The 26,284-nt window shown below is 42.4% G+C and overlaps 2 protein-coding genes across 8 annotated transcripts in view; one reads left to right on the forward strand and one right to left on the reverse strand.

The window, feature by feature from the left end:
• The window catches only part of rfx2 (regulatory factor X, 2 (influences HLA class II expression)), a 32,877-nt gene extending 13,215 nt beyond the window's left edge, over nt 1-19,662 (forward strand). For 3 of the 6 annotated variants that reach the window (XM_080431708.1, XM_080431710.1, XM_080431709.1), the window contains exons 3-18: nt 2,258-2,347; nt 2,580-2,662; nt 5,557-5,824; nt 7,438-7,512; nt 8,626-8,807; nt 8,976-9,095; nt 9,606-9,727; nt 10,566-10,684; nt 14,273-14,385; nt 15,312-15,463; nt 15,851-15,948; nt 16,076-16,225; nt 16,327-16,535; nt 17,102-17,255; nt 18,260-18,305; nt 18,621-19,662. In XM_080431708.1, coding sequence (XP_080287834.1) covers nt 2,258-2,347; nt 2,580-2,662; nt 5,557-5,824; nt 7,438-7,512; nt 8,626-8,807; nt 8,976-9,095; nt 9,606-9,727; nt 10,566-10,684; nt 14,273-14,385; nt 15,312-15,463; nt 15,851-15,948; nt 16,076-16,225; nt 16,327-16,535; nt 17,102-17,255; nt 18,260-18,305; nt 18,621-18,742 — 2,103 coding nt within the window. In that variant the 3' untranslated portion in view covers nt 18,743-19,662. The remainder of the gene's footprint in view (nt 1-2,257; nt 2,348-2,579; nt 2,663-5,556; nt 5,825-7,437; nt 7,513-8,625; nt 8,808-8,975; nt 9,096-9,605; nt 9,728-10,565; nt 10,685-14,272; nt 14,386-15,311; nt 15,464-15,850; nt 15,949-16,075; nt 16,226-16,326; nt 16,536-17,101; nt 17,256-18,259; nt 18,306-18,620) is intronic. The other 3 variants (XM_080431712.1, XM_080431711.1, XM_080431713.1) reach the window with 3 other exon arrangements.
• Nucleotides 19,663-21,213: 1,551 nt separating this feature from the next.
• fcho1 (FCH and mu domain containing endocytic adaptor 1) overlaps nt 21,214-26,284 on the reverse strand; it is a 56,947-nt gene continuing 51,876 nt past the window's right edge. For both annotated transcript variants that reach the window (XM_080431706.1, XM_080431707.1), the window contains 2 exons: nt 22,825-22,992; nt 21,214-22,292 (listed from right to left, as the gene is read on the reverse strand). In XM_080431706.1, the coding sequence (XP_080287832.1) occupies nt 22,264-22,292; nt 22,825-22,992 (197 nt within the window). In that variant the 3' untranslated portion in view covers nt 21,214-22,263. The remainder of the gene's footprint in view (nt 22,293-22,824; nt 22,993-26,284) is intronic.

Here is a 26,284-nt window from a genome sequence, read left to right on the forward strand (position 1 = left end):
TATTTTGTCAAGGACTTAAAGAGGATTATCAATGTCAACATAATATACACCACACTTTGACAACATTTTCCAGATGCTCAGCTCGTCTGATATTATTATTTACATGCTTTCTGTCTATAACCAAATGAAGCGTTCCTGTGAGCTGTGAGCGGATTAGCCTACATGTTTGTTTGTTTAGGCATTTAAAAGACGATGGTATCCCCGCTGCTATCCAGCTGTGTGGGTGAGTAGGTGTTAGACCCCGAGGGAAGACGGTGGCCAATGAAATCGCAGGGAAAAAAACAGTCAATTTGATCTCAAGTCTGCTTGTGTGGTAGGTCGGCTAAATGCCGTCATGTGAGTGTTAAGAAGATCCTAACTGTATGAGCCTCTATCCTTCATTAATACTCGAATGGCTGCTCCAGCTTATATTTTAGACGGAGGGTTTTTAAACTGCTCTACAATGGGCATTTATCTGTGCAAAAGTAATGTGGCAGCCGTTTTCTGTTAAATGCAGTAAAATGAAGGGACTTTCTTTCTGTTTCTAGAAAAAGTTGATTCCCAAGTCTCATACACCTCTCTTTTCACATCTGTACTGATCTGATTTATTTAGGTCAACATTACGATCACTTTTTCTATGGCCACACCTGTAGGTTTCTAATTGCTGTAACACCTAACATTATGCCAAGAGACACTAGGTAGGCTCCTACCGTGATGCGGACCCCCCACATTCACACACACACACACACACACACACACACACACACACACACACACACACACACACACACACACACACACACACACACACACACACACACACACACACACACACACACACACACACACAAGAATACAGAACCAATACTTCTCTCTCCCTCCAACTAGAAGCTCACTGTTTTCAACAGAATCCATGGAAACCAAATGGAATTACTTTACTAATAATAACGTTAAGTCAGTAGTGAATCTCCATAGCTTTTTGGACAAGTCGAGCACATTGAGAAAAACCAGCACCGAGCCTAATGACACCGCTGTCTGGACACAAAATATCTCAGGCTTGTGAAGAAAAATGTATGTTTATATTTGTTTTTGTTGTCATGAAACAAGAATCTTCGTCAGCACTCCATTGCAGAAGGCAACCAGGAATGTCTGTCCACATTCACAACCCCTTGAAGAAACACAATGGAAACGAGTCCCCAGGACTTTTTTGTGTTATCCTTTTTACATTTTTGACTAATAAACTATTCAATCAATCAATGAAAGACATATACTATATGAATAGAATTACATGCCACCATTTTGGCCCATCCCATATGGGATTATATGACACATTACACAAAAAGGAAAACGACTAACATTTGCAATACTTCCTGTTAGTATTACGTCCTGCCTTATACATACCACATGGATAAACCTGCATGTTATGCTGTATATGCTGAGATCAGTTATTTGCAAAATAGCCTGAACCACTTTAAACCTGGTGTACCTAATTTTGGGCATGTCAGTGTGTAGGCAAACATTTCCAAAATGTTTCAAATTTAAAACCTTTTGAAAAATTCTATACAGGGCTTAAGTGGTTAAAGGACCACTTAACCCATTTTCCCTATCTTCATATAATTGGTCCTTACTAATGCTCAATATAAGATGGCACCATTTCTGTCTGCGCGCTCTGTGTCTCAGAAGCTGTGAACAGTTCCGAAATCTGCCTATAATCAGTGACATCTTCGGTAGACACGTTTGGTAAAAAGTTTGAAATAAGATTTCAAACGTTTTATTTTGACTAATGCAAGAACAATGGCTTCTGTTTTATCACGTTTTATTTTATTTCCTGGAAGAGAAAGGCTTTAGTTTCTATTATCTTGGAATCCCGGTCGCTTACCGTATGTCATTGGTAGGCTGGTTTCTGAACTATCCATCCATAGCCCACCAAAGAGACGAAGAGTGAATAGACGAAAATTGTGCCATCTTATAACGAGCATCAGTGAGGACCAATTATATAAAGATAAGGTTGAAAATGGGGGAATTGCTCCTTAAGTGGGATCGGTCCGCTCTAAAATAGAGAAGAATAGAATTGGCACAGTAAGCTCGCATTATGTTTGCAAATAGGAAAACAATCCCCATAAGGCACTCGTGTTTACGCATTTGCCCCACACTATTAGTGATCTGTGAAGTATTTTCTCTTCTGTAAGGATGCAGGAGGCCCCTGCACATTAGCATTGCTGTGTGTGTTTGTGCGTGCACATTTAAGTAACCGCTTTCTGCCTGTTCTCCTGCACAGAGGGTGCTGGTGCAAGCAACGGGGTCAGCTCAGAAAGTAGCACAAGTACAGCAGCTGTCAGTACCCAGGGTTCAACAGGTCCCTCAGCAGGTACATAAACTTACACATACATTCACCAAGTATTATACTTGTTTGACCTCAAAGAGAACTTGGGTTTCTGTTGATAAGTCCTCTATTTCTTCTTATACTTCCTGTACCTACGTAAATTGTTTGTCACCTCAGTTGGCAGATACTTATTTATATGAATCTTCTGTCTAAGCAAGTGAAGCTACTTTCTAGTCTCCACCCATGGTTGTAACTTTTGTATTGTTTGTCTCTATAGGTCCAACAGGTCCAACACGTATACCCATCCCAAGTCCAATATGTAGGAGAAGGCGGAGAAGCAATCTACACAAATGGAACTATGTGAGTAATGTTAGACCTCTCTATAGTTATGACAAAATAACACGATCATGCACTGTAGTCTGACTCACAGGAATTTGCATTCAATGGCAGTAGGAAATCGGAATGGCTATTTCTATATCTGTTCAAATGCTGGCAGCCAGTCAGCTGTGATTGTTTTTACCCCCAGCCCCTCCCCAACTCTATCCACAACATGCTTCTCAAATTTAATGTTGTTGAGTCCTGTGCCCCACAGCAGCTGGATATAACTATAAGAAAAGTTGCACACAAGAAGATAGCCATCATTCAAGCTTTCGGTTTTGAGCATTGTTCTGGATTTTGGCTTCAGTTCATGAATTAAAAAAAAAGGACTTACCGGTAATCACATTTCTACCCATCTGACCTTTCTTTTTGTACCAGCACAGGACTACAAGGAAATAATACTACGTGTGGAGAGTATGAGTAGTGGTCATACAAAGCACTATAACTATAACGATAACTCTTAACTATTTAATTCACCATTGGTTTTTGTTATAGTTGTGTTGTGTACTTTACCATCTACTTTACCATGAACAATAAAAAAAAACATCTTCATAGTTATCGTTATAGTAATAGTGCTTGGTGTAAATGGCCCTTTACACTTGATTTTGTGTCGGTGTAAAATAGCTGATCTACAAACTCACGCATATCACATAGGTGTGTGACACGGCATGCAACCAATTATAAAAAGATCAGGAATATCATCTCTTGCTCCCCGCTGACCTGTTTTCACTACAACCTTTGGAGAATCATAGTGGGGTTATTTTTCTTTTTTAATGATTTCTTATCTCTCTCTCACACACACACACACACACACACACACACACACTGCTCGTATATGTTGTATCTCTTCAATTTGCTGCAAGGTCCATTAAGATTCCACTTGAGTTATGTATGAACAGGCAGATGAAAGACAGGCGGCCTCACTCTTCACCATACCACATCCAGCTGATATGCTGTGATACTGATGAACGTGCTATTAGAGCTAATTGAATGCTGTGGGATTTTCTTATTCTTTTGTGGTCTGTGATACACTTCAAATGCTTGTCAAGCAGTAATATAACATGCACCACGGTGCAATTAAGAGTGTTTACTGTGTTCTTAGTGTTCTCATCACGTGTACTTTCAGACATTTACCTAGCCAGGGCCTGCAATATTTGGTCATAGCCACTTGGAATGGGATCGGAATAATCAACCTCATACATCTTAATCACATGACCCCAGAGATAATGTGTATCGATTTGTGTGAGTTTTGGACAAAATCTGTAGGAGTAGTAGCAAAAAGTGGGTTTTGAAGAATACACTATGGCAGAAAACCACAAACATGGCCTATAAATTGCGTCATGATCCAAGGAATCCAGGGGGGGAAAGAATGTTGATTGTACGACCTATGGTTCAAGAGTTCTAGGCCAAAACGTGAAGTGGGATGTTCTTGCACCACCATGTGGAGATTTGAAATATTTGGGATGGAGGTTCTTCCTTGGCTTAGTGGGATTGTGCGTGCAAAGGCTCCCAGTAATTGGGCGCTGCATTCATGATGTGGCATTTTGTGCAAAACGGAATCCAATTGAAATGGAATATGATAAATGTGGCAGATATGTCTTGATCACATGACTACAGAGATTTGTAACAAAATGTGTTTCGCTAAAATCTGTCTCATAGTGGTGTGATAACTGAATTTGAAAAAAAGAATTGGGTGGAGATTGGCCTACTGGGAGTGTGCGTGCAAAGTTTCCCACTGATCGGTCCAGCGGTGCTTGTAGCATGTCGTGCAAAACGGGTCCCCCTAGGAAACTTTGGAAGCCAATCGTAGTCAATGGGAATAGAATCCGAAAAATCGGACAGATACATCTTGAATGATCACGTGACTACAGAGACCAATTTCGGTGAGGTTTGGACGAAATCGTAGGAGCGAAAACTTTGTTTTGCAAAGAAAACGCAGGTGGAAATGGGCGTGGCTTATTTGGGGAGTTGCTTAATGATCCAAGATCAAAATAATTTTGATTGTATGACCTATGGTTCAAGAGTTAAAGGCCAAAACGTGAATCGGCCTGTTATAGTGCCACCATGAGGCCAATTTGAAAAATGTGGGTGAACATTTCTTCCTTGGCCTAGTGGGAAATTATGGGAATGTGTGTGCAAAGTTTCACGGCAATCGGATGCTGAGTTCATTATTTGAGGCATTTTGTTCAAAATGGACCACTCTTGCAAACTTTGAAAGCTAATCTTGGCCAATCAGGATGGAATGTGAAAAATTGGGACAGATCTGTATGGATCACATGACTATAGAGATAATGTGTACCGATTTGTGTGATGTTTTGACTAAATCTATAGGAGTAATATTTGTTTTGCAAAAATCGGCCTCCTGGTGGCGCTGTAACAGGCCGATGTGAAACATTTGGGGCAGAGGTTCTGCTCTGACCTCCAGGGAGTGTGTGTGTGCACAGTTTCACGCCGATCTGTCCAACGGGGACAGGGGCGAAAACATAGTCTAGGCCACGCCTTCGGCCTGGCGGAGACGATCATTCTTGCAGTGTTCACAACTTCAGAGAAACAATTCCTGGTGAGCACATAAGGTCAGAAATGTCTTATCTCAAGGGAACTTGGCTGGTCTTTGAAAATCATCAGCTGTATGATTTATTTCCTTCTAAAGTGAAAATCATCTCACATCATCATAGTAACAAGGATCAGCAATCAAAAGTTTATTTAAACCTCTCCCAGCATAATGTGATGATGCCATTGTATGCAAATTCCAAATGTCTTTGAAGGCTCAAGATCTCATCTCTGTGCATTGTGCTAAGAAAAATATGTCCTGTAAAGAAGTGAGAATCCCTGGTCTGTCTGTATTTGTCCCATATCTCATTCCTGTTTCTCTTTAGCCGTACAGCCTACTGCTACAACCCGGAGGCCCAGCTTTACGGACAGGGCGGTGCCTACTTTGACTCGCAGGCCGGGTCTCAGGTCACCACCGTGGTCTCCTCCTCTGCCGGCAGCGGAGCCCCCCCCCACAGCATGGTGGGCATCACCATGGACATGGGAGGCAGCCAGATCATCTCCAGCAGCGGTGGCGCCTACCTGATCCACGGCGGGGGTGCAGACAGCAGCCGCCTCCACACCTCGCATTCCGCACGCTCCTCCTCGGCCATGGTGGGTAGCAAACACCCATCCCTCGAGTGTCTTCGAGTTCGAGTGCACTCCGGTTGGGGCTTTCCCTGTTGGGATTAATTGTGGAATGGCTTCATCGAGGCCTGCTCCAGTTGAATGGCGTTCATGGAGGGGGAAAAAAAGATCACCACAGACAAAGAGAAACTGTCTGTGATGGTCAGTGCCTGAATGATATTAACCATATGAACCCTAGTTGTCCCTATTCTGGGCATTTCCTAGCTGAACATTCAGCAAAAATAGAAGATCTACAAGCTCACAAGTATTGCAACACGTGTGAGCTAGTACAGTAGATTGCTTTTCGGCGAGTGATTTGGTGTAGAGGGGGAAAAAAGGAGAGGACTTAATTATAGAACCCTGGAGGACCCTGTCATCGAAGCACGGTGTATATAGGATTTAAGTGGTTAAGTAAATAAAATAAAATAAATCTGCATTCTGACAGTCATCTGTGTGTCAAGATGAAGATTTCTGCTCTCAAGTGTACATAAATCATTAGTTGCGCTAAAAAACACAAGCCACCCTGCATAGCCAACGTCCTCCGTGCCATATGGTCGTCCGTGTGACGCACACTGGTGTTAATCGTCACCGCTGCCTGAGCCTGTCTCCTGTCTGCGCAGCCTCTCGGAGCAAGATGGGAGGCGAGCGAGCTAGAAAGTAACCTGAATTTGTGGCTTCCATGTGCTGCTGTGGAGCCCTGTAGAGGCTAGAGAACCAGGGCACTGGCTTAAATAATTCAGCTCTGCCTTGTTTCAGAGGTTTTCACAGGCACTTGAGCGCCCCTGTGAAACAAAGCAACCCCTGGGGCTCATTACCATTTGGCCAAGAGCCCTGGGGAGCCTTCTTAAGGCTTGGAATATTGCCTGATTCTTTTTTTTCTTCTAAGGTTCAAGTTTGGCTGCTATACCACACATCTTTTCTTTCGTCTACTTTTTTTCTAAAGCTAAAAAGAAAGTCCCTGGTTTTGTCATTCCCAATGCCCGCCAACCTAATTCTCTATTATTTTCAGTCCTCCATACCACTAAAAGTCGATCTGGTATATTCATTGAAAATTGCCTACCTAGTGGAAAGAAAAGCTAAGAATTATATGGACATAAGTTTTTTATTTCCCTGCTATCCTCTTTCTGTTTTAGTTACTCCTCTGTACAAATGTCCACTGCATTTCAAATAACCCTCTCGTGGTGCACTGTGCGGTCAAATGTTTTGGAGGGGAAAAGGTGAATATCATCCCATTCTCAGAGGGCTTGACATGACTTGTGGCCCTGTTTGTGATTCTTATTTGTATTCGTTTAAGAGTGTCTGACAGGGACAGTCTTCTTCAGTCGGCAGCTTAACCCTACGAGTCCCTTGATTTGCATGCTTTTGTCTGCCAATAATGAATTTGGCCGCAACACTGACTGATTTTAATGGAAATGCAAAGATCTGGCTGCCTGCTAACAGTCTTATTTCCTTTCTCTGTTTTGTGTTGTTTTCCCTGTGTACCCCCTCCTTATCCACCCCCCTCTCTCTCTCTCACTCTTACCACCTCCCCTTCCTCTTTTTCAATTCTTTTTTTTCCCCCTTCATCTTTTTTTGCATGCTTATTTTTTTCTTTTCTTTAGCTTGAAATGGCGATTGAAAACCTCCAAAAGTCTGAAGGGATTGCATCTCACAAAAGCACCCTGCTCAACAGCCATGTAAGTCAACCAGGAACTCTCCTCGGAAAGGACACGAGAGAGGAGAAAAAAAGGGGGGAAAAAACCCCAAAGCTTTGGCTGCACCTTAGGCAGTGTGCTCTACTTGGGCTAAAGTTGAACACATTGCCTACCGCTAGCTGCTTGTACCCTTCATTGTTTCATCAGCATGCAGAATTTTTCTCCCCCAATTAGTTCTCTTCCTGACTCTAAACTCGCATTTGCTATCACTTGCTGCGCAAGAATGTGACTCGTAGCTGCAGCCTGTCCAATACTCTGCACGCACTTCAGCCAAATGGGTTTCTTCAAGATTGCCCTGCGCAATTTTCCTGCCATAGTGATGGCTGTGTGATTGCTGGGATTCTGTCTGCCACACGAAGCCCTCGTCTGTCAAGTTCATAGATAGAATACATCGCAACACAGTCATTGTCACTCAATTATATAAAGGTTATAGTGTGAATCCTCTTTTTGCGAGACAATCAGCCCATTATAACTGAAATAGAAATGAGATTAAATGCAACTCAACTGTACTTTATCAAGACCTCAGCCATTATTCTAACTCACAAATGGACTGGTTAGGAACTTTTCCTCCATTCTAGCCGGTTGTCACCTCAAACTCTATCCAGCTAATCCATCACACCTGACCGCACTATATACAATATGTTAAATATTGTTTAAAACATTAGTTTTTGAGGAATCTCTAATTTACTGAACATTTGAATTCTTTATTCATTGTGCTGGACACAGACAATGGCATGTGCCTTTCTCTCTGTAGCCTGGTGGAGACTTGTAACCAGACAGAATTATTAGCTCCCTATTGATGAGCCTTTGCACAATGATCCGTTTCCCAGTCAGGCACTCATTCACTCCCACGACCAAGAAATCGAGACATGAGGCATAGCCACAGCAAGAGTGGTCTCTCCCATATTTAACCTCCCTAAACAGGTGTGAGGGTGTGTGCGTGCGGTGTACGTGCCTTATCTGCCTTTTTGATGTGATAATAAGACACACTCCTCATCTTCATTACTGGCCAGATGGTGATCAGAGGGCAGAGTCGATCCATTAGAGGACTGACTGATAGTGTATGTGTGTGTGTGCGTGCGTTTGTGTTCTCAGCTGCAGTGGTTGCTGGATAACTATGAGACGGCAGAGGGGGTGAGCCTGCCCAGGTGCTCCTTGTATTACCACTACCTGCGCCACTGTCAGGAGCAGAAGCTGGACCCAGTCAATGCAGCCTCCTTTGGCAAGCTCATCCGTTCCGTTTTCATGGGCCTCAAGACCCGACGCCTCGGCACCAGGTAGGAGAGTGCTGGAGGACGTTTGGTGATGATGATGACTAAGGGCATGTCGATTACTGTAATCTTGTAGCCATTATAGATATGATGATGCTCGTAGGCATCGGGGTTTTGGGGGGGTAAATGATAGTGATTATACTGATGGCAAGCTTTCCTCTCATTGTCCACCAGAGGCAACTCTAAGTACCACTACTATGGCATTCGGGTGAAGCCTGACTCGCCGCTGAGCCAGCTGCAGGAGGACACTCAGTACATGGCTATGAGGCAGCAGCCTATCCACCAGAAGCAGAGGTCAGCCTTCTCTCTGCCTACCGTCTACCCCACCTCCTCTCCCTCCCTTTTCATCTCTCTCTCACATCTGGCACGACAAATGAGCCAAAGCTTTGATCGACTTTCCTTTTGATGCTGTATCAGGGATTTTGTGTCTGCATGTGTGTGTGTGTGTGTTTTTTTTAAAGGCATTCTACATTAAATTCACACCACATTTTGGTGTCAATGAGTCACTTTGTTTTTGCGACCTCAGAATCCGAGGTCAATGCCACGTTTTAACATCTTTGACAACAACGTTCTTGTCACCACTCGCCTTTTCTGGTGGTCATGGCGCCTCCGTCCTTTTCTCGTGCTTCTCTCCCCCTCTTTCCGTCTGCCCTTTATTTTCTGCACTTCTCTCACCTCTATGTCTCCATTAATGTCATCGTTCCCTTCAGTCCTCTTCCTCTTTGATCCCCCGCCCCCTCAGTCGTCCGCTAGCTCCATGCAGTCCAAAGCCATCATAATCGTCTCCTCTCCTGCCCCCCACAGGTTCAAGCCCATGCATAAGGTGGATTGCATGTCGGACCACCTATCTGGCGGCTCTCAGCACACCACCAACACCCCAGAGCAGTCGGTAGCAGCTCAGAGTCAGCACCACCAGCAGTATATAGGTATGGAAAGGGGGGGTGGTAGCTCTCTTGAACTTTTGTTTGTGGTTAGCTCATTACTGTTAAAGCTGCTCTATGAAACTTTGTTTTCGTGATTACAATGTTATTTAGTCCAATCTGTATGGTAGAGTATGTTAATACAATATAACTTATACAATTGGGGTGGTTGTATTTGGACTCCCTGCTCTTCTATTAACTCATTGAGTGCCATTAACGTGTTTCACGCTATGGCGCAACGTGCCAATGACGTGTTTGACGTGTTTTTGAAAAAATACTAATAGTAAAATATATATATATATATATATATATATATATATATATTTTTTTTTTATTTTTTTTGAAAAACATGTTCAGAACCCAAGATATAATTATCAGAAGATTTGCAGCTCCATCCACTCCTTGTTTAACGTATAACTGAAAAAGGCTGTATCTCGCTTCCTAAGCACTTTTTTTTTACTTTGAAAAAAACTCTGGCACTGGGACAACATAAGATAGAAATAATTCTGGCAATTCTGGCACTCAATTGTACTACCTATGAGTATGTAAAAGAACAAAAACGAATAAACAAAACGTTTATAAATAAATAAATCTGGCACTCAATGAGTTGAGACGTTTAGATCCTGTGTCTTCTATTCTATTTCTTCCCTGGGCAAGCAGGCAGGCTCTATTTGCAGTGGTGAACATTTTCAGCACTTGCGCTGGAGACCTGGGTTCGAATCTGGGCTAGAACAGGAAAGTTACAGAGGGTAACTTTTTAAAGTATTGGTCAAGCTGAGACAGACAGAGAGTGTGTGTGTTGAATAATCTGAGTGACACATGTCCGTATTGTCGGTTCATTTAGATGTGTCCCATGTCCTGCCACCGTTTCCCTCCCCTGACCTGGGCAGCCAGCCGCTACCTGAGCGCCTCAGCATGAATGACATCAAGAAGCTGCAGACACTCTACAGGGAGCATTGTGAGGTAAGACCACACACCACTGCTACCACCCCATCGTTTTATAGATCTTAACTCATTGAGTGCCATTAACGTGTTTTACCGCTATGGCGCAACGTGCCAATGGGTGTTTGACGTGTTTTTGAAAAAATAGTAAAAAAATAATATTTTTTTAATTTTTTTTGAAAAACATGTTCAGAACCCAAGATATCATCATCTGAAGATTTGCAGCTCCATCCACTCCTTGTTTAACTTAGAACGAAAAAGGCTGTATCTCGCTTCCTAAGCACTTTTTTTTTACTTGGCAAAAAACTCTGGCACTGGGACAACATCATTCTGAAATAATTCTGGCACTCAATGAGTTCAAGTATTTCATTTAAAACAGTTCTGGGGTCATTATAACATCTACTCTGGCTTTTGTGTGCACCCCAAGTTGCCCCAATATCAAACATTTTAATATTGAATCAAGCAACTTAAAAACTGTCTGGAGTGTACACAAGCCCAAGTAGATGTTAAAATGACCCCAGAAATACCTCTTTAAGTTTGACTTTGTTCACGTCAATTCGCCTGATTCTCACTTATTGGGTTTACACACATTGACACCCAGGAGCTGCTAAGTACAACCCCCATTCATAGTAGTCCATCATTGTAGTTAACACTACACATTTAGAATAATAGCTTGGAAAATAAAAGCTAGCACGCATGCATGGCAGGTTATTGTAATTGGTTCCGCATGTGTGTGTTTGCGTGTGACCAATGTAGCTTCAGAACAGATGGGCATATTTACATGAAACTTGGTTTCCCTAAGAGGTGATTTAATGTTTGGGTCGAAAAGGTCACAAAATCAAGGTCATGGTCAAATTTAAGAACGGATGAGCAGATCTTTATGAAAGCTGGTGGTAATGGTCAGTAGACTTCCCTGAAGATACCGTAGTATTGATTGTTTTGTCGAAAAGGTCAAAGGTCCTGGTCATCATCAAGGACGGATGGACCGATTTTCATGAAGATGATGGATTGATGGGAATGATCAGTAAGCTGCCTCAAAGGGATTATTACATTTTGTGACTCAAATGTCAAGGTCACCATCAAGGTCAAGGTCAAAATTACATAATCGGACATATCTCAGGAACAGAGACACAGAACAACAGATCTTGGTGATTCCTCTACACCAGCACTGATTGGATTTTTTTTCTTCTGGGATGTGCATTCCAAAAATTACTTATAAAGGATAAACTAACAATACAAACTTCTCTCCCTTCTGTGGCTCTGTTGAGTCCTTTCTTCAATTCTGAAAGTGGTTGAAGTGCTTTGGGTCAGATAGACTACCCTGCTCAAAGGAATGGTGCTCCAACATGGCCTACCTTGAGCTGAGCTCTGACTCGGCTGCTGTAGAAATCTGCATCTGGGAAGGACATAAGCTGCAAGAAAACAAATTCCAGACTACACAGTGTTTCCCTGACATTTGAGAGAGAGACAGGAAGGGGAATAGAGCAACTCTTACAGCATTGAGGGAGCACTCAGAAGTCGGGGTTCTTCAAGCATTGAGGAAGCACTGCGTAGGGGTTTTCTTCCCAGCAGAAAGTACAGCATTGGCTGAGGCGATAAGCTGTTGGATGTTTAGGGAGGAAGGGCATTGCAAAAAAGGCCTCCTTACCAAAATAAAAGTCAATGTACAGAAGGGTCACTTTGTACTGGGATTAAACAAAACTAGTGATGAGGATGAGAGAAACTATATTGAACAGTTAAAGGGGGGCCTTTCCATCCTGACAGGAGTGAGGGTGCGGAGCACGGGGGGCAGGGGGGTTGTGTGAGACCGTGATTAAAGCCGTGAAAGCGCTGGCTTTATCATATTATCCCTGCCCTCCCCTTGTCCAGCCACACCACGCTCCTTTTGTTCCAGCCGTCCTTTCATCTCGGCGCAGCTTTCAAGACATGCCAATTAACCTTTCAGCGCGCTGTGTGGACATCTTGGTGTCTTTGTGGCAGCCTCCCCGTGGGCCTTTGTGCAGCCTTGTCTGTGGACGGGCACACGGGCTGCCTGCCTTTGTCTGCCAGCGCATTTCTGTCACTCTCACAGCGCCCTGTGCCGTTCGTGGCGAGCTTAATGTTTGTGTGTGTATGTGTGTATGTGTGTCTTGTTTTATTTTCTTTTGTGAGTAACAGCGACCCGTTAACTTGGCACACAAGGGCTTTTACTAGCGTCAATTAAATTTACAGCACAAATAAAGGTAACAAGTTGGACAAGGTATAATGCAAGTCAATATTTTGACTTTGATGTTTTATGTAATAGCCTGTCATGTAATGTGTCATTTTTTGCAGTGATGTAAGCAGGTAGTGCATTAGCAGGGACACAAACATCCATCCATCACACATTAATTAATGTCAAAGTCAACGTGGATGCGGTCCACAATCTCCTTGCCATTTAATCCTGATGTTTGTGAGTTGAAGGATAAACTGGGCAATAACAAATTGAATAAATCATAGTGAAAACCACATTGTATGTGAGAGAGGAGGGTGGTTAAGGAATCTCTGCCATAGGCCTCTCACTGTCTTTCTGCTGTGTGCGTGTTGTCTCATAGACATTTCACAATTCATCAAGACATGCTGTTTTTCCTGCGCAGCGAAAACTCTGGAGGTAAATGCGCTTGTTTGGAAGGGACTGGGGAATTCTCCTTTTTGTTTTGGAGTTTGGTGTTTGAGCTGTTGCCGGGGGCAACGGTAAACAAGGTTACCATGGCGACGGCCAGAGAGGAAGCAAAAACATATCATGTGATTGAAGGAAAGCCTACACTGCTGTGTAACAAGATCCAGGGGCAAAGCATTTGTCCTGCCAGTGAGAGGGAGAATCTCTGGGCATGGTGTGAATCATAGTCGATCGACACGCACTAGCAACAAAACACACTACACTGGAGTTTCACTTCTGACTGAAGAGGCGGAGAGCTGACGCTTCTTCCGTTCATATGAATGGCTCAATAACTGTTGCTCCTCACTTTAATCCTAACTGTCTGGTGTCTGAGCACTTTCTCTTTCTCGCCTAAAGCTGTGTCTGGAGCTCATGTTTGTTACCGTAATCATGTTTCAAACCGTTGGTTGATTTTTACTGTGCCTGCGTGTGTATTGTTGATTTGAACTCGGTGCAACATGTCCAGCTTTTTAAATCAACAGGCTTATACAGGAAGTCACATGGTAGTTAAGATTGGCTTGTCAATAGATGTTTTGAGAGAAAGGTCATGACACAACTCTGTAAAGTAAATCTGTCTAATGGAGACAACCGGTAGGGCGAAAAAGTAGTGAGTGACATTGGCTTCAAATAAAACTCCTGATAAAGCCTAAACGCAGCCTTTCTAAATGTGATTAATGTGCAAGGGGCAGCATTTAGCTGGCTCATTGTCCAACCAGGAGGGCTGAGACTAAAAGAAAGAGTGAGAGAGAGCGAGAGCCTGCCTGCAGAAACTTTGTTGTGTGTCTGGTTGCCATGGTTCAGCTCTGTGTGTTTTGTCCTCCCCTCCCCTCCCCCTTCTCTTTTCCCTCCTCACTTCCCTCCCTTGCTACCTCTCCCCCCTCCCTCCTCCTGTCTCCTTCCCTCCCTCACTCTGTTGCCGCTCTCTCCCACAGGCTACTCTGGATGTTGTGATGAACCTCCAGTTCCACTACATTGAGAAGCTGTGGCAGAGCTTCTGGTATTCAACGGCGCCATCTAGTGATGGAGCCACCACCATCCCCAACAGGTCAGAGCGAACACAACATCTGTGAAGTTTAAGACAGAGAGAGGACACATTTCTTTATTTAAAATTTTCTTAGTCATGCTTTTTACACTTGCTTTAGCTATGTAAACGTATGTTTCCCATGCCAATAAAGCCCCTTTGAATTGAGAGAGAGAGACAGATGTTTTCATTAATGGTTTCATTCCTCAATCACTTCCGTTTTTACACAACACACTGCGGTTAGTGTACATTTGGCAACTGCTTACCAAGATTTCATGTGTTAAAACCTACTCTGCACAACGTGGCATAACTTGACACAAGACCTGTGCGTGTTTCCAGGTTCCCCTGTTGACGACACAGAATATTTGTTTTGCGTATATATGTGTATTATTTGTGTACTGTCACTTCAGTATACACTGACAGGTTTGATATCTGCTGCTAAGTGATGTCTCACCTGCACAAGAGATCTTGCGCGGTGCCTTATGCCTTATCTCTAATCTTCTTAGGCATTTTTTTTATACTTTGAAAAACATTTTAAAATAGTGAGAATAGCCAATCTGCAAGCTTGCAGCGCGTAGATGTAGATTGGCGCTTTTCACAATTAAAAAATGTTTTTCAAAGTATTAAAAATGAAAAAGAAGATTAGGGATAAGGCATAAGGCGCCAGCCACGCAAGATGGGCCCTATACGCACAAGGCACTGTTTCAACATTTCCTTATTTTCCTCTAGTTTTTTACTATACACCTTGTACTGACATTACTTGCATTATATTAGGATATTTGACATCCTTGTTTCTTTCTTTCTCTATTCTTTACCCATTTATTTATTTCCTGAAACTTCAAATGATGGGAGCTTGTACAACAGAGAATTTCACCCACTTTTTTACACCCTTGTGCGATGTGACAAAGATGAATCTGAATCTGTGTGTGTGTGTGTGTGTGTGTATACAGCGATGATGACATGGACGGCATGATTCCCAGAGAGAACCTGATAGCTCTGTGTAAATATGAACCAGTCAGATTGTGGATGAGGAGTTGTGATCACATCCTTTATCAAGCCCTGGTGGAGATCCTCATCCCTGACGTTCTGCGCCCAGTTCCCAGTAAGATGGTATTTCTTCTTTCTGAGATAGAATAAAGTGGAGCATGACTGGAATGACAGTTTGGGTGAATGGCTACATTTCAAACCTATGACTGTAAAGTATGGGTGTGCACCCATGCAGAACCAGTAAGAATCCTAGTAATACAAACGATTCCAAACTAACACAAATAACTGAACTTTGTGCATATGTACTTATAAAAATATGTAGAAACAATAACCTTGATGCTCAAAATGGTGCACTACTACCACACAGTGAATATTTTGCTGCACTTTCTGTGGGTATGACTAAATCCTAGTTTATTGCATGTTGTTGCGGTTATAAACACAGCAGAGTTGTAGTAACACTGTCTTCTATTGCTAGTAATTCAACCTGTATTTTGTCTTTCAGGCACCCTCACTCAGGCCATCCGTAACTTTGCCAAGAGTTTAGAAGGCTGGCTGACCACAGCCATGACAGACTTTCCTCAAGAGGTTGTCCGCACTAAGGTAGGAGAGGAAAACTTCTAATTGTAAAGCACTCGCTCTGAAGCCACGTTTATTCAATTAATTTTGAGACCAGACGTATATTTATTTTTTTAATCACTGGATTCTGTGTACGGTGTGTACGGTGTAGGCAGCAGTGGTCAGTGCCTTTGCCCAGACGCTGCGTCGCTACACCAGTTTGAACCACCTGGCCCAGGCGGCCCGTGCAGTCCTTCAGAACACCTCCCAGATCAACCAGATGCTCTCGGACCTCAACCGCGTCGACTTTGCAAACGTCCAGGTAAATTTGTTGTCCCGGCAGACGTATTCTGCAACGCTTGCGTTGGTGGTTATGCTGTGCTTAGGACCAGGATCATTTACAGTTGTTCTTCATGATGACAGGAGCAAGCATCGTGGGTGTGTCAGTGTGACGAGAGCGTTGTCCAGCGCTTGGAGCAGGACTTCAAGGTGACCCTGCAGCAGCAGAGCTCCCTGGACCAGTGGGCCACCTGGCTGGATGACGTGGTCTCCCAGGTCCTCAAGCCTCACCAAGGAAGCCCCAGTTTTCCCAAAGCCGCACGCCAGTTCCTGCTCAAATGGTCTTTCTACAGGTAGGTTTTTTTTTCTCCATTGCTGTTGTTAACCCATTAAGACCGGGAACGCATCTGTGTCATTCTAGATTTCTTTTGCTATTCAAAAATAGCAGATATACAATGAGCTTGTAGATCTGCTATTTTTGAAAAAACTTGAAAATGTTTGATTATATATATTTTTAAGCGAACATTTGTCAAATATTTTGTTCCAGGGATCTCCAGAAGCAAAGATTTGAGTTACAAATGTTCGCTTTAAAAAAATATATATCACGATAAAAAAAAAGGCAGATCTACAAGCTCATAGCGCGGCACTCGGTGCTGCGCTATGAGCTTGTATATCTGCTATTTCTTTGGAATAGCCAAAGAAATCTAAAAATGACACGTTCGATGCGTTCCCTGTCTTAATGGGTGAAATCATGTGGATGACTAAAATACCTAGTTTTATCACCACTTCTTAATACACAGGAAAAGCTCCTGGAGTTGTAGTGAAGCATTGACAATGTTTCGGACGCCGTCTACTTCACACGGTGCTAATGAGATCATTCTCTTTCTTTCCGTTACCTACTTGTGTGTCCTCCCTTTAGCTCCATGGTGATCAGGGACCTCACCCTGCGCAGCGCGGCCAGTTTCGGCTCCTTTCACCTCATCCGACTGCTCTACGACGAGTACATGTTCTACCTAGTGGAGCACCGTGTGGCCCAGGCCACCGGGGAAACGCCCATCGCCGTAATGGGAGAGGTGAGGAGGGCATATGGAACACTGCCGTTATTGCAGCGTGGCTCTGCAGAAGTCTAGCTGTCTATAAGAGGGGTCATATTGTGTCTAAATTTTGGGGTCAGACGACTGCTATTCTTTTTTTAATCTTTACGTACCTCTTTAGGGTTTTTCACACTACATTTAGCTGTGGGCTAAGACAGCTGTTGGCCCAAGACCAATCTGGAAACACCTTGTTTTTGCCTCTGGTGGCACTACCTCCTTTTTTGTGTAAAACAGTAACTTGGTTCGGCTCCTCCCCTTTCTTAGTCCACTTTCTCCCGCCAGTGCTTCTGCTGCAAGCTGGGCTTGCAGAAATTTCACACTTACAACTTGAAATCCCCCAACCTTAGCCCAGGGCTTCTAAACCCCAATCTGCAGCAGGGTTATCTCCTAAAACACTATGGTTAAGATTACCTGCGTGAAACAAGCTTAGAACACTAGCAACGTAATATTCATTGTCCAATCAAAGACACTGCATGTGGATGCCTGTGAAGTGATATCCTTGTTACTGTTACAATATGTTAACCCTGGGGTCTAATTTTCAAGTGCAAATCCTTAACCCAGACCTTATAATTTAGGCATTTAGCAGAATTGCTTACTGTAAGTAATAGCTTCATAAACATGACGCAAGGTTAAGCTAGTCCTAGGCTTTCTGTAACCTAAGGTTTATGTACCCTAGGCATGCAATTATTGTTTTTATTCAATCTAGGATATGAAATTACATAGGGGAAAGCATCCTTAGGATATGATTGAAGGAATGAGGTTTAGGGGTAAGGTGTTTATTGTTACAATACAGAAACATTATAGGCAGTGAACTTCTTATCCTTCGACTACTCAACAGTGTGTATAACATAAAACAGGAATGACGTTCCCTCTGTACTGCACAATATTTATTTCTTGATGGTAAAATGTCTTTTGCATGCTTCATTTATTCCTAGTGAATTATCATTAATGTCACTTCTTCTCTGTTCTGTCGTCAACTATAGTTCAGTGACCTTAGTTCCATGATGCCATCGTCGATGATGGATAAAGGTAAGCTATATGATATAACGTCCCCCACGTCCTGGGGTCTAAAAATAAACAAATTATGATTAATAATATGAATGGCTTTAAAACTACAATACTGCTATATTATAGCAGTATTGTAGTTTTAAAGCCAGTCCTAGGTCTCTGCTCCCGTTCTCATAGGTTTCCCCTCTGTCCGTCACCAGATTGGTTTTAAGCGCCTCCAAATTCATAGACCTTTTGTTTGCAGAGGAAATTCAGTCTACACTGAGATAACATGAGTTGTAGCTGTGCTTGTATCTTATGTTGACCACATCCTTCCTCTCTCCTATGTGTGACCAGACCCGTCCTTCTCTGATGACATGAGCGACCTGGGCAGCGACGCAGACACGTCCCGAGGGCCCAGCGAGCCAGCCGTTAAGAGAGAGAGGATCGAGATCAACCACTCACTGCAGGAGATCTGAGCCCAGTACAGCAGCTGTTGGATCTAGCCTAACCAGCCCAGCTCCTCTCCCTGCAGCTCTTGGGTCCAGCGAGCCCCAGCATACTCAGAGCTCTTAAACAGCCTGTGTGTGTGTGTGTGTGTGCAGTGTACATAGAGAAGTGCGTAGCAATGTCATGCCCATCCTACCTACCTGCGCTCTCCCCTAGCTATAAAATGTATATAAACAAAGCGAATCTCTCCGCTGGGGGGGAACTGTAAATCTCACTCCAGAAGGAGGCTTATATGTGTCTGGTTTTTAATCTTACAGGGGTGTAATGCAGTTTGGATTTCTTTACATTCTTTTGTTTGTTTTGCAACTGTGAACAATAATGACTTTTGTGCAGTATCTTTCATTGGGTGTGTAACTTTGTATGAGTGGTGGCGTGTGGTGTTTGTATTTGGTTCAGTTTTATTTCCATTTTGTTAACTAGCTGTGCCATAGTGTCATCTGAGTGCCTTAGAATGCTAACTCTTTAACCACCACTACAGATGTCTATATCTCCCTCAGCTGTGCCTCTACCGCAGTGAATGTATTGTCTCAGAACCTCAGACATTCAAAAGCACCTTTTTAAAGAAAAAAAATGAAATTAGGTGTAGACCTGCACTTCGTTGTTGCCTCTGCTGCAGCTAGCAGTGAAAAAAAAAGCGCACATTCATGCAACCCACTGACCCAAAGGACCTGTTGTGTCAATGTATAACCCACCAGCACGGCCACAGTGTGTGGATCTGTCAAGTCAGTAGGGCCTCATGATACAGACAACCCTCACAGCCTCGCCATAGTCAAGAAGGCAGGAAACTCACATTCGATCATCCTTGGCTGGATAAGATGACGTTTGTTTACCTCAATAGATTTTCTATGCTGTGCTCTTTTCAGCTCAGAAGACATGAGGCAAGTAAAAAGTGTAGCCACTGTTACTGTTAACTTTGTACGATTCTTTCATGTAAATAGAACTCCACACTGTTCATCCAAATGGTAACAATCCTGTGATTGCATTGCTGGTCAGCATTTTTGTTTTTTTAAGGATGCATTTAACCTTTTAGACCTAACTTGGCGACCCATGTGTTGAACTGTAGATGTGCTTGGGGAGAGCCCTGCTATATCTTTATTTGCAGAGACGAGTAAGCCACTTAAGCCTGATTTATACTTAGTTGCATGTCGGGTGTCGTGCACCAAAAATAACTGATCTGCAAGTGCATAATGTAAGCACGGCACGAGCTTGTAGATCGGCTATTTTCGTTGCACGACACCCACGCACAACAAAGTTGAACTCAGGCTTTACTGTAAACGGAGTGGCTGACTGAACAGCCACTCAGTAGTTAGTACATGTTAAAGCCCTATTGCTTAACTGGAAGTCTGTCTACCTGTTTCCCAGAGTCTTATTTCTGGCCTGTATACTTTATTTATCTACAGAATAGATAAAATAAATACAACCAAAACCCTTATTGAAAGATAGTTTCCTGTTGGCATCTGATCCAGCACATGCCCCCTTAGCTCAGATCCCAAGACCTCATGCCTCCTGGAATAAATGAGAATGCAGTATATCCTTGGGGAATTTCTCTGTGTGCTTTCCACATCTACTAGTCCCGTCTACATGATATATGGAAATGCATTCAGCTCCTAAAGCTTATGCCCATTGATGACTTGCTATACATAATAGCCATACAGTTGGACATAGGCCTCAATGTGTGACACCAAGAAACTGTTAAATTATATGAATATACATATATAAATATATTTCTTTATATGATGTAGAGAGTGTGTTCTTACTTGGTCTTTGCCTATACTCTCACTGTACCAGTCACATGGTATTGTGGGAGGAAAATGCTTTGATGTTTAATTTAATGGATTAGACCGATTTATGTGATAAACTTGTTTTCAAAGCTGTCATTTATTCATGAATACTTATTTGTGGGTGCTAATGCAGCGCCCAAGTGACTTAGGAAATATCACAAGAGGAGAAACAGAATTTCTATTTATGTGAACTATAACTGATTTGGTGTTGGAATTGGTTTGAGTGATTTTCCCCTCCCGACTTACCCACTACCCCAGATGATTTTGTAGTAGCTATGATAATCCTAAACTTGCATTATTTAAGGCTTTTTTCTTTTCTTTTTTTACTTGTGCCTGTCACAGTAATTTGCCTTTAAATGCTTTGGGAAAGTAATTTCTATGTGTACTTTGTAATCGTTTTTGTAATGCTGTTTAGACTTGGCTGAGGATTATTTTTTATTGAATTAGATCTGGTTCTTCTTACAAGTATACTGAACCCTTATTTTTCCGTATTTTTAAACCTGTTCTTGACTACAATTTAGCTAGCCTAAGTGGCAGACGATGGTCTGTAACAAACTGCATAGTTCAACTGTATTTTGTACCTGGTCAAAATGTGTAATAAATTGGTGTAAACCACTGGTTCTAACACTTTTCTTTATTTATGAAATGTCAACGTCACAAAACCACCATTTGGAACAAACGGCAGATTTACAAATTTTCGTTCAGGAACGACAGCAATTATTACTTTGTTCACATACAGTTTGACTCCATTCAGTCCACAAGTGTTCTAGACACATTTTTCTTCAATATTTACATCAATTAAATACCGGTTTCAATGGAATCTCAGTTCAAGATTATTTATTCTTACACACCAGTGTTGTGTTTCGGGAAAACTGTTCACTTGTGACATTAAATATTTTCTTCCAGTGTCTCTTGATACAAAGGCACACAGAACATGAGCCAAACAGTCCTGAAGAGGGAAAAGGGTGCCCTCCCCAAGAAGAGTATAGGGCATCGCAGTTGCGGCCACTTCCGGGTTCCACTGCAAAATACTCAATGCATTTTTCCCATTGACATTTCCAAAAATATTGATATCAATTATTTTAAGCCTAGAATCAAGCCATTCAGGGTCCTGGTGAATCATGACCATAAAACGTTTGATTCTGTGAAAAAACTTTTTTGAAAACGGCAAAACAAAGGGTATTTATTAAATATAGTATATCATATAATTAAATATAAAATAAAATAAAATTCACACAAAAAAATGTTTTATGGTGATGATTCACCAGGACCCTGGATGGCTTGATTCTAGGCTTAAATTAATTGATATAAATATTTTTGGAAATGTCAATGGGAAAAATGCATTGAGTATTTTGAAGTGGAACCAGGAAGTGGGCAGGAACTGCGATGCCCTATTGAGTGTACGGCACAGAAGGAACGTGATAGGAGGTGGGAGGGGTTACAAGAAAAGGCTTGGTCCTCATACAGCAGTCAGAACACCGTCAGAAGTTTTAAGTGCACATTGTCCTTCAAGGCCTGGGCAGTTGAGTCTGGGTATAGTACCTTGTTTCCAGTGATCCGGTTGTGTTGATGCCTATTGCCTACCCACCGCCTTCCTCCTGTGTCCGTTCAGTAAGTGTTCAGTCCCAACACAGATGGCTAAAAGTGCAATATGTTCTCAGTGAAGCCCAGACAGTCCATTCGGGACTCAAGACAGTCTGGAAAACCACTCACAAGGAGCAGCCTGCCATGTATTTCCCTGTCAAAGAGGGGGGCAAAAAGAAAAAGCAGAAATAGTAAATTTGCAACTACAATGAGTTAACATTATGGCCTTCAAAGAAGGGCAACAGGACAGGTATACTCTAAAGTAGTTAAGTCAGTATAGTATTACTTTTTCCATAAGTGTAGCATTTTGCATCGAGTTTTGAACATAGTATAGTATGATTTTTTTCCGATAAACCTTTATATTGAGGTATGGAACCAAATGGATTTAACAGTCCAGTTTAATGTAAAAATATGATATTTGGAAATCGATTACATGTTTTCTAAATTATAAAAGCAACACAATGCACAATAAAAAAAAGCTTAACTCGTTAAAACGGGATAACATCTGTGTCATTTTAGCTATATATATCTATCTATATATCCATTTTAGCCATTTTTAGAATCAGCCTCAGGTCTTAATGGGTTAAGCTAAAGCTCGGGTGTAAAAGATTGAGACCAAGAGAGCCACTGTTCTAAACTAGCATGGTAGTACAGCCCCAGAAAGCTGAAGTGTGTTACAATCTCACCTGTGGCAAATCTCTTCTTGACGAGGGACATGCGGTAGCGACTCCCCACCAGCTCCACGTCCATGCCTGACAGCGAGGCCCCAGAACCTACAAACTGAACGGCCAGGCTGGGTGGAGGCCCGCGGGGCACCTCTAGGCACTGCCAGCTGGCACACAGGGTCCCCGAGCCTGTGACATTTAACACAACCAGCGGGCATAGAGAGAGATGTTTAAATATTAAATGTTTAGCATTCACAGCACACAACACTCCATAATAGTATATTCTCAGTTCAGTCCACAAAGCTGCTATGATAGAAGAAGGTAGAGTCCATCCACAGGCCAGTCAAAGTCAATGTGAACAAACACTATTTCTGAATGATTGCGTGTTGTTTTCTAATCACTTTCGATGTGCACACTGTATCATTTTATTGAGGCATCTCAAACAGCAGCATGTATCGTTTCTGGCTCGGCAGTATCGCAAGATATGTTTGACAGGCTTTATTTTCCTCGACCGAGTATTTTACAAAGGTCTCAGTTGTTCAGAAATAAGTGTTTGTTCATAAGCTGGTCCACCTGGCCCTCATTAACTCCAATGTATTCCAGCCTCCTGGCTGCAGTTTGCCTCCCTGTGCGACGAATCTGCCGGCTGGAATTTCTGGATAGCGAAAATGACGTAGATGACCGTACCTTCTTTTTTTTTTTTTAATGGGCTCTTGAAAACTAATCAAATTATAAATATCAGCTGCGCTGATCAGATGGAGTCTTGGCAGGGCAGAGCAGCGCTGCCTCAGCAGCACTATGCTAAGCTGCAAGGCTTTCTCTACGTGCTATGTTTGGGAAAGGCTGTTTAGCCCGCACAGCCATCTAAATGGCACTCACTGGCCTGGCTGAGTAAACAGGGACTTGTTGTCTATGTCAGACCCCATATATTTCAAGGATTTCACGGAGATAACACTCGTAAAAAGGTTGTTATTTTGAAAGCAAAATGCCCTGCAAAATGAATACATTTTGATACGTTTCATTCTGATGGTAACTCATAATCGTAATATTACACTCGAGGGTGGCTTGCCGAACTCGGCTCCGCCTCGTTCCTGACCATACCATTCAAGTCATTTTCGCTATCCAGCAATTCCAGCCGGCAGATTAGTCGTATTCGTACACTGTGAGGCAAACTGCAGCCGAGAGTTCGGTGGAATACATTGGAGTCAATGAGAGCCAGGTGGACCAGCTTATGAACAAACACTATTTCTGAACGACTGAGACCTTTACAAAATACTCGATCCATGAAAATAAAAGACTTATCACACATTGTTTTGGGCTGTGTTGCTTTTTGATGTTTACACCGTTTAATTTTATTGAGCTTTCTAAAGAGTACTTTTCTGAATGTGCCAAGATATCGCGAGACTGTCGGTCATTGACAGCCTGACAACCAAATCTCGCAATACTGCCGAGTCAGAAACATTACATGGCACCGTTTAGATGCCTCAATAAAATTATAGTGTGCACATCAAAAAACTAATGATTAGAGGTCCCAATCAGACCTATGAGTCTGCCACTCATTCAATAATATAACTCTTAAAAATTGGCCCCGGAAAATTGACATTTCTAGCCGTTTATCAAGAGTGACTTAAGAGTGGGTTACAATCTGGCATTTATTTATTTATTATTATATTAAGGAAGGGGAGACCACTCAGTGGTGTAAATATGAGTTAGCAGTGGTGTGGACTGTGGAGCCATGGACGAGTGTGATGCCAAGTGTAAAAGAAAAACAGCGCGACGTATGTTAAATTAATTATGTATGGTCTAATTAATTACATTTAGTTAAGTTTAGGGATGGGTTTAATTAATTAATTGTAGTTAGGGTTATGCACGGTTTTATTATGGTTAAATTTAGTTATGGGTTTGCTGTGGTTAAGGTTAGTATAATCTAGACGATCAGGTCTTCTGGGCAGGGCATTCGTGGAGGACTTCCGTCCTGTCTGCAGTGGTCATTTTGTGACGATTCAACCCAGTAGACCCTTTACACAGAAAACAACTCCATGCTGGTAAACAGAAACACCTAATTGAAACCACCCACAATTTAAGTTATTACCTTCAGCTGTATTTAACCATCCAACATGTCTGCTGTGAAAAGGGTCTTATGGTAATTCTCCACTGTAAGGTACCGACTCAACTCCACAAATTCTCATATTTTGACATTGCAATTTGGCTTAAATTTTGCAATATTAGACATCGAGTCCAGACAATGAGCCATTGTCTGGGAGGATTTAAGGAGCCAATGTCCTCAAAAATGGATAGATAGTGCTTTGCCATGAAGTCCTGCCACTTTCCAGAGCTCTGTCAAGAGCAGAGATATTGCCTCAGTGACACGCAGGCCTCTGTTTACCAGGCTTCCAGAGCCACTGATGTAATTATTGCCTCGCCTTAGCAAGACATCATTTATGTGAGGTTGTGGTTCCTGACATCTCAGCAATAAGGGAAAAGGACGCGTGCAGGAAAACAGTATTTGAGATGGGACAGGGAGGAGTTATGGTAACCTTTCAGTGTTTTGTCATTGGGTCATAAACCACAAAGATCTTCTAACTACTTCCACTACTCTTAAGCCTAATGTCATTTATTACTCGCTATTAATCACTACAGGCTATGAATAACTCTTTTCTCTTCTCTCCAACTGCGTGGCTTCAGAAAATAAGCTATAATAAATCATCAGTTAAAAGAAATTGTGGGTGGGTGTCCAGTGCACAGCAGTGAGTAGATACCATCCTAGGTGCTGGCAAAACATGCATTTCAATCAGATGATCCACTGTACAAACATAGCTCAACAGTCCAAGTACCCCCACCCCAAACACGCACAGCTTTTTTCCAGGTTTAGTTATAAAACTATAATTTGCTCTTTAAGTTATTCTTTTATACACTTCTATCGCCAAGTTAAATCAAAGCTGATTGGGAAGTATTTGCCTTTGTTAAATGATATACTGCATGTCTGGATTGCAAAACGCAACATAATGAAAAATGGTCAATGTTGATGTTTCTGGGTTCAGCTTTCAGCCAGAACCTCCAATGTCTTCAGTTGATTCAGAAACACAGCGGTTGCCTCTCCTTTCAAATGCTAATACCGATGCAGAAGATAATGACATGCCTTCATATAGCTTATGAGAGAAACAGCAGGACGTGGAGCGCCACTGGAGCATCAACACACATCTCATGTACAGTACTCTGTTTATACACATTGTAATTTTTCTTCAAAAGTGTGAAGTATGAGCCTGTGGGAGATCACATAGCAACAGGGGACAGAGTGTGAAAGAAACATACTGATACCAAGAAACATGGACAGGCTAACATAGCAGACACAGGGAAACAAACACTTTCCCGTCCCCATAATATACTCCTGGCAAAGTACTCTCGAGCAAGGCACCAAACAATTTCTAACAATAAGTACAAGCCTAGTGGTTGTATTGGGCAGCTCCCAGGTGTACGGGTC

This window comes from Gymnoscopelus braueri (genome assembly GCF_963280865.1).
Source record: "Gymnoscopelus braueri genome assembly, chromosome: 6".
NCBI classification, from domain to species: Eukaryota; Metazoa; Chordata; class Actinopteri; order Myctophiformes; family Myctophidae; genus Gymnoscopelus; species Gymnoscopelus braueri.